Source organism: Cephus cinctus, unplaced genomic scaffold (assembly GCF_000341935.2).
Source record: "Cephus cinctus unplaced genomic scaffold, Ccin1 Ccin1_scaffold0997, whole genome shotgun sequence".
NCBI lineage: Eukaryota > Metazoa > Arthropoda > Insecta > Hymenoptera > Cephidae > Cephus > Cephus cinctus.
Window position 1 is genome coordinate 610,972 of NW_014333542.1, and position 8,625 is coordinate 619,596.

Here is an 8,625-nt window from a genome sequence, read left to right on the forward strand (position 1 = left end):
CTAAATGATTCTACTGTTTGCAAATGGGTTAAAAATTATTTTGGGTGAAAGGTCAATTTGAAGCGATTACTCCTCGATCTTTCTAGGGAATTAATATTTTCCGATCGTCCTGCGGTCTGCACGATAATTCCTAGAGTCACTGTAGTTGGCATTACCTGACGCTCGTCCCTTCTTTCCGGTTTGGAACCATCTTAGGAGTCACGATTGTGTCAAACGTAAGGAAAATAAGTTTTATATTTTCTGACATAACATGAAAAAATCTTTCTTCTTATTCATAAATCTTATTGGATCGTTCTTTCTTTCAGAACTAAGGTAAAATGGAGAACGACGCTGGTGAATTGGTTGATCTGTACTGCCCCAGAAAGTGGTGAGTAACGCACGTGGCTTTGTTTCTATTAAAATATAATAAATACGATATATTTACTACTTGGAAACGGTTCAAGAGAGTCTTACCTTTCTCTATGTGCAACACGTTATAGCTGTATGCAATTTTCACATATTTCAGATAAGGAGAACATTGTTCAATAATGTGCAAGGTTAAATCGTGATTCTTTCTTTACAGCTCAACGAGCAATCGTATCATTCATGCCAAAGATCATGCCTCGATTCAGCTGACTCTGGTCGATGTTGATCCTCAATCAGGACGCATGACTGACACTCACAAAATGTATGCAATCTGTGGAGCCATTCGTCGTATGGTAAGTTCCATGATTCATATGTAAAATGTGCCTTGCATTATTGTTGCGAATGATCTAATATTCTATATCTTTTTTCTAGGGTGAATCTGATGACTGCATAGTTCGTTTAGCAAAGAGGGATGGAATCCTGGCCAAGAACTACTAATTGTACTTGTCGAAATACCCATAAATAAAAGTAAGAAAAAAATTAAACTTGCATACTCTTATATGATTTTTATTACACGGTCGATAAGTATAACAATAATATCTATGAAATGAATTTGATGAAGCTTATATACACATATAGTACAGTACACGATTTTTGTAAATTTTTGCTTTGATCGTCCAGACCATCCTTAGACTCCACTACCAAAACGCCGGTATTGCACATTGTTTATATAAAAATAAAAACTGTATCTATAAAATAGAATCGTATTGTTACGGTAACGCGATCGGAAAATATTATTCCCCAAATAAATCAACGCCGGCGGGAGTATCTATAAGTTCTGTTCTCTTTCATATCTACGTAGTAGAATGTAAAAGATTAACATTTAATGCAAACCAGTTTAACGTCCTCACATCATTTTTTCTTTTTACACTATCAAAGCATAGAACTTGCCACGACCTAACGGTCAAGGAACATTCATTAAGAAAGTTTGCAATAAACAAAAGTATTTACCAAGAACTACGGTATCTTATTTTTGTTAAAATACTATTGTAACCATTGTACTTTGTCTTTTCTGCAAAAACAAATGAAGTACACAATGATCTCATGGTACTTTAAGGACATAGAATTATTATACTGAGCTTTCGCATTCATTATAAATTTACAACACACGTAGTACATCTTGTAGAATTCGAACTTCATCAGTTTAAACTGTATTATCGAATGAATGATAGATGATATATTGAATACTTTAAATGTGAATAATGGTTAACAAGTAAATTTGTCTGTTAATTAGTATACAGAAATCCGTAGCCGTTTAGATTATTCATGACAATGATAATTCATACAAAGAAACCTCTTCGAGAACTAAACTTTTGATTACGAATATTTGTCACCATTATTTATACTGTACCTGATTAATAAGAGTACTGTTGTTTCATAACCGACGGAATTCTTAAAAGTCATTCAATCCCGTGGGACACAATTATCATGTCGGATATAAATAACTGGATTTATCATGCTTTTGTCTTTTATAAAAATCCCCCATCTTATCCGCCATTTCTCTTCTATGGATGTTTTCTAAGAATTTTATGACTACGAGGGTCAAGCGACGGTTTCGCACGGTTGAACCATCATATGTCATACGTTCAGCACGGGAGCATCCGAAAGAGAATGCATGCGATTAAATCTGCGATTCCTAAGAGCAACTATATCCTCAGTAAGGTCGGCTCGTTTACTAAAGAAATCAACAATTGGTTGTCCAGTCAAGGCTGAGGCCAAGAACTGTTCTACCGTGATGGACCAATCAAGATCCGTAGAGGATGACGTGCTCGAGGGGTTCCCATTGCGGTCCGGAGACTGTGAACGCACAATTTTTCAAGTATCGCCATTACATTAACACAATTATATAATAAAAAGATAATTAATTTACCCTCTCTGGAAGCGGCGCTGCTTGCTGAGCGGCCGTCGCGGCAACTAGTAAACTGTCCTCAGATTCCTCCCGGTCGACATAAAACTTCTTGCCAACATCGCCCAGTTGAAGGAGCAAAGTACCTTGCGAATTGAACGAAATTATTTCTACTTGAGTTCTTCGCAAGTATTATATCTATTGACATTTTTCCAGTTACCTATTGACGCTATACAGTGATAAGTCTCCTGCTCTTCGGGTTGTGCCGGGAACATGTCGTAAAGCGTCTTCCACAATGCTATAAAGTGGCGTTGTGACATTTTTGGAACTATTTTAAGATCTAGAGGACTGTCTCTTGACGCTACCATGGACCGTAGACTGCCCATACTTTGAACTTCCCATGACTGATCTCCTTGCTGACTATTTAAGCTCGTTGAGCGCGACAAAGTTCCGGTTGTCGGCTCTTCTGCCATACTGACAGGCATTTCTAAGGACGCCACACTTTGTTCCATGCTATCGAAAAAGTCTGTAGCTTCCGCCGCTACTTCAGCTCCGTCTGTATATCAAAGAAATCCTCCAAGTACATTCTACTCCGGACTTAAGATCCTGGCTGTATACCGTAAAGTTGAGAAGATACGCACCGTCTTGGACAGACGGTTCAAAATCCACTGGTGTCAGGAGCGGTGGTAAGTGTAAAGTGTAAAGAAGTTTTAATCGCTGAGTTAAATCTGCAGTGGCAGTCATTCCTATAGCCTGGACAACTTCACGGAAGTTCAAAAGACCATCCCGGTTACGATCCATTAACTAATAGAATACGAATGCTCATAAAAATTTGAGAAAGCAACTAATGAAGCTATCTAATAAATTTAAACGTACACGAAACAATCTGGCCGATAGGGACTCAGCCTGAGTACATTTACCCCAGGGCGATAGACCTCCAAATAGTATCCTAAACAATTCAAAATCGACTTTATAAGCCTCATAAGGCGGTTGAGTGGGATCGTAGCGATCTGGTTCGGATTTTCGTTGGCTCGTCAATTCCTCTCTTACGAGGCTTAATAAGTCCTAGAAATTTATTGAGATGGAAAAAAGGGTAATTTTCACGTTCCTTTTAAAAAGTGATATTGAAAATTTGAGGTTACCTGTAACTCATCCATGGTCATGTATTTGTCAACGACAACGCTTCTTACAACATTTTTCTCAATACCGTCTTCCAAGCTCTGAACTACTCTTAGTCTGTGCTTGAGCCTGAGCCTTTCGATTCCACCAATCGTTAACGATCCGTACCTAGAGTACGCTTCGTATATTAAAGTTTGAACAGATATACTCTGAAAATACATAGATGAAAGATAACGGTTCGACGTGACAGCATTACCAATTAAATAAACTTACTCTTTTGGGAACGACGCTGTCGATTGGTCTGGGTAAAACGGGGCCTTCGTCATTGAAAACGCCTCCTAAATAATCCGTCAATAATTGCATAGCTTCCCCGTCGTCATGACAATTCAATAATTTATCTTGATTCCATTCCAAGACTGTCAACGCTATCTGACACATGAAATAGAATCACTTTATATTATTCAGGCCTGTGGCAAGCCAGGACGCTAATGAAAACTGATTAGTCATTAGTTTGATAGGAAAATAACAGCTGCGCTATAGTACTGACCTGAAAGATAACCTTAGCACCGTCATAAAAGAAACAGTCCATTATGTTGACAGCACTGCTTGTTGGCATTACGCTAAGAAAAATCGTGAGGAACCAAGACAATGAGATCACCCTGATCAGACCAAGTTCCTGTAATCTCGCGTGGAGTGTAGGTAAGTGCTCGGCGGCTAATTCCTCTAGGAGGCCTTGATCCACCAGGGCTCCAACTACACGTCGGTCGTAGTAATCTGGCAGGAGGGACTCGCACACGTTGCACAACTGCCAAAAAGCAGCTTCCTCTGAGCAGTAGATCAAGAGAACGGACGCGACAATGTTCATGGCTTGGCAATAGCCTGAGAATAAATATTCATAGTTATTTTTAACCTGCTATTGGAAAATATGGATTTTTTTAGATTTCTTTAATTTCAAATCTCACCAATTTGAGGATTTCTGTAAGCGTAAGCGGAAAGTACCCTTCTCAATGCACTGATTCCAGTGTCAGATTGGAACGCAGGATGTTCCGGTAAGGATCTATGCAAATCTCTTTCAATTTCCTCATTTGCCTGGCAAGATTTCCCTATGGATTGTTCCACGAGGGACTTATAGAGACCCGAATTCATCGCCATTTCGTTCAGAGCGCCTGGCAAAACATTCAATTTTCAGAAATTGCAATTCAGCTTGGATAACGCTCGAGCACTCAAGTCATTGGTGCTTACCGGAGAATGTGAGCCAGACTTCTCCACGTAGAGTTTGTGGAACACCCTGTATCACTAGTTTCGCCGTGTCCGTTGTTCTGTAAATTGTAATGCCTCTTCCGTATTCTGCAAAATGAAGTTCCCACTGTTTCTCTTTAGCTTCCTGTTTCAATGCAGCCTCTGGACTAAGTGGTGCTTTAAACAGAGTCATCAACGGTGGCTGAGGACTCCAGGTATCTGCTGGTTTGGCTTCCTCGCAGTTGCTTAGGTTGCTCGATATACTGTTCTGGGAGTTTATGTTGTCACCAATAGCGCTAAAAAGATGTCAGAAGTTAACGGCCGAAGTCGGTATCTAAAGCGCAGTTGGACGTACAGTTGTGCAATCTTAGTTTTGGCCAAAAGCTCGGATATTTTTTGCACCACGAAATCTCTGTCCTGTATTTGCGCGAATAGGAATGAGGCTCTGGTAGTGGTAACCAAGATAGATTTGTCCACAGCGGCGTTGGAGGGCTGGTTCTCAGCAGGTTCCACCAGTCTGACTTCCCGTAACGGAATGACCAGACTTACCATCTGCCTGACCTGAGGGACCAAGATAAATTTCAAAAACTAGTGTATCCCACAAAATTTCCATTCATTACTAAGAATAGTCACCCTAGACTCGAAGCATAAATAATTTTGCGAGAGGAATATCCTTCCCCAGACGTGTTTCTTGTTATAGGGTGTCCACAAAGTTGCGTCTATACTGCCATCTAGTTTTTCAGTGCCTGGTAGTCTGAATTGTAATCTATAGGCTTCGGATTGTGCGCGAGCATCAAGGTCTCGCTTAAGGAACGATGGTTTCTTAGGCACGTTTTTGCTAAAAGAAGAATTATTGACATTCGACCAAATCAAAGGCACAGCTCCATGTAAACCAAGTCAAGCAGAGGAATTATTAAATATTATAAAGGAGAAAAACCTAGCCTGATTACCTTAATTTATTCAATAGATCTCTGTCCTCATTAAAACCACTCTTTTCGTCGATGAGCCTAAAGTGGAGAGACGTGTTTTTATTTGAGTAAAAGCGTTCGATTCGTAAATTCGCGTGCACTGAATACAGTTATCTTTATCGTTACCTCTTCATAGCAATATTCGTGAGCTGCTCCATCAAGGAGAAGGTTTCCGACTTGTGGAGAAACATTGAGAAGTAATGCTGCAGAGAATCAGAGAAGGAGACTTATGGATAAACGTGCATTAAAAAAATCAATCGCCATAAAAAATTAACGATTGTAATTAACTGGACGTATAAGAACTATTTAAACGATTATCTCTACCTCTTTATTGTCTCGTGTTACAACTCGAATACTATCCGGAAATAGAATGGAGTTGGTTTTTCCTAGCTCGATAATATCCGCCCACCTTACAATCAACTTGGTTTCCTTGGCCAGGATATAAGCATAGAAGCACATATGATTCACAGATAAGTAGAGCCATCCTTGCCTTGGTAATCGAGACTTCCAGTAACTAACAGAACATATTAATGGAAAAAATATGATCCTCTTAAGAATCTTTACATAACGGTAATAGGAGGAGAAAAAGTAATTGACTGTCCACATAATCGTGGCACTCGACTGAAACATCTGCACAAAGCTGATTCTCCAGTTGTTTCATTCATCTTTAACGCATGATTAAATTCATTACCTGTCACATTGTACGATCAAAGATATTAATTGATTCCGATGCACGCTTACCTGCAGGAATAATAATTTACAAGTTTCTCGTCCTTTGGTAAATTGAAGAGCTGGTGAAACTTGAATGAGACAGTCTTAAAAGATTGAGGATCCTCTTCTGCAAAAATTGATTTAAAAAAAATAATACTTTGCTAAAACTTAGCTTGCCTGTTATTGCTTCTCGAGGTCATAATAAGATAAGCAAAAAGAAAGTGGATGTACCTTCAACGAATTGACTGTCTGGTACATTGTTGGCGATAATCGATTGAATTTTACAACAAACAAATTCTGTGATTTCCTCCTCAGTATCGAAGGACGTCAGAGTGTCGATTAAGTTTGAATGAAGCCATTCCCAATCCTGAATTATCTCATTGTATGTCAAGGAGCAGGCCACCACTGGAAAAACAGGACAAATGTGCAAAAACGGTTTGCCTCTTGAAGAAAAATGAGAGAACGTAATTAAGAGATGAAAGAGAAAGAGAGGAGCAAATTAATGGAACAATGACGGAGCATTATCTTGTTAGAGATTCTTCTGTATTATACAGACAGCTGACATTTGTTTATGCACATGTAGACTGTTATCAGTTACTGTGTTGGTATCAGAACTCTTCTCACAATTCATGCACGTAATTTATATCAGCTTTACAACAGAGACGTGATTTTATTAGCTGTTTGTAGGCTCGCTCAAGAGATGAACATTGTGCATTTATCATTCTTTGAATTTTATTGAGTCTTTAGTAACGTTTATTACTTCAGTGCGTGCCTGTGCCGTTGTCTGATGGAATTTTACATATTAAAGTTTAGTGAAGTACTATGCTCTTAATTTATAATCAAAGAGAAAGCTGAAGCATTCAGAACTAATCAACTTACACCAGTAAAGTTCAGATGTAGGCGTTTGATGTAGAATCCTAAATGGTGGTGGTTTTGTATCAAAGACACTATCCAGTGTACCGACCAGAATTGAGGTAAGTCCTTTTGCCTTTCCATGGCCCTTGCGGCGTTGTAAGACAAAATATACTGTTGCCTGCTCAGTTACCCTTAATGGTAAAGAAATATACTGCATACAGCTGTTCCACTTTTTATTTATAGTAGACTATTCAAATTTCCAATGACATAACAAGGGACTCGATCATATTTTATATGATAGAATGGATATTTTGTACAATGGAACGTTGATGAGTTATCAAAGATAAGAAGCCCTCCTTCTTGATTATCCAAGCAAGGTTTATCAGTTTTTTACAAAATAAACGAGCAAGATTATTATGGCAGGACACAATATGAATTTTTTATCCATATCTTGTTGAATTAATAATGAAACTATCACACAGTCTTCTTTTGACAGCAAAGTATACTGTACAAAGTATTCATTTGCATATTTCAAATATGAATAAATATGTTATACTTGGTATATACGTTATTATTATTGCATTTTAAGTATACATTTATAACACAGAGATATTCCTGTATCACCAGATTCCAGAACAAGGAGTAGTTTCGTAACAACAGAAAGATTTCATGTAAGAGTAACCTACAAGTTTTCAAATGACCTTCATATGCTTATCCTGTCTTCCAATTACAGATTACATGATACATGCAAAGTAGTCATTAACTTAACAGAAAGGAAAACATCAGCAAAAATTGAAAAGGTTGAATAAGATACAAAAACAGTTCGTTTCAAAAAGGGAGTCCTTAACATGTTATTGCCATCAGAGTATTTAGATGGGAATAAGGAGAAACAATATTCCAGTGTCCCAAAATAAATATTCTGACAAATGAATTTATTTTCCGCCTTAAAACACGAAACCGTGTTCAAATCCCCTCACGCAATTTTCTATAATTTTCTTCAAAGCAACTGCCAAAAAATGATCGGAATACATCCAACCAAAGCATCATTTTCGTCAGCTGTATTTGACATTGGATGTAAACAGTAATCAAGTATGGAAATTGGTAACACTCACCAGAGAGCATTGGCCAGCAGAACTTCTTCCGGCTTCACCCACATGTCGAACGTTGTTGATCCAGTACATATGGCACTAGCGAGACACTACCGTATTCACTTTAGCTAAGAAAATTAGGAAAAATTCCTTTTCCACTGTTGTCTACTCCTGACAACTGTCGCAGAGAAAAATCCTCACTAGATAAGCAGCGCGACTTGCAGCACAGATCCGTCGTGTCTTCTCGGCAATCCTCGGGTCGCCGACTCCAAAGCAGTGCTGCCACCTAGCTGAATTATTCAGAAACCGAACGAAAGTCAAGCTGTGATTTGACTTCCAATTCGTAGATTAAATTGAATGCCATAATAAACGACTTTAATTAAAAGGTAAGCAA

At 38.4% G+C, this 8,625-nt stretch overlaps 2 protein-coding genes across 2 annotated transcripts; one reads left to right on the forward strand and one right to left on the reverse strand.

Moving 5' to 3' along the window:
- Positions 1 to 90: 90 nt before the first annotated feature.
- LOC107271564 (40S ribosomal protein S21) lies at positions 91 to 991 on the forward strand. The gene is made up of 4 exons (XM_015747720.2): positions 91 to 215; positions 306 to 367; positions 563 to 698; positions 778 to 991. The coding sequence occupies exons 2-4, from the start codon at positions 318 to 320 to the stop codon at positions 841 to 843; spliced, it is 252 nt and encodes an 83-aa protein (XP_015603206.1). The 5' UTR covers positions 91 to 215; positions 306 to 317; the 3' UTR covers positions 844 to 991.
- Positions 992 to 1,731: 740 nt separating this feature from the next.
- Positions 1,732 to 8,392, reverse strand: LOC107271553 (TBC1 domain family member 9). Its single transcript, XM_015747695.2, has 19 exons — positions 8,256 to 8,392; positions 7,168 to 7,334; positions 6,520 to 6,693; positions 6,319 to 6,415; positions 5,902 to 6,091; positions 5,704 to 5,780; positions 5,560 to 5,616; positions 5,243 to 5,447; positions 4,965 to 5,170; positions 4,613 to 4,905; positions 4,333 to 4,536; positions 3,918 to 4,249; positions 3,644 to 3,799; positions 3,394 to 3,579; positions 3,128 to 3,316; positions 2,893 to 3,055; positions 2,472 to 2,807; positions 2,276 to 2,397; positions 1,732 to 2,202 (listed from the first exon to the last, which is right to left on the reverse strand). Exons 1-19 carry the CDS (start codon positions 8,297 to 8,299, stop codon positions 1,984 to 1,986), a joined length of 3,417 nt encoding a protein of 1,138 aa, XP_015603181.1. The 5' UTR covers positions 8,300 to 8,392; the 3' UTR covers positions 1,732 to 1,983.
- Between the last annotated feature and the right edge of the window lie 233 nt (positions 8,393 to 8,625).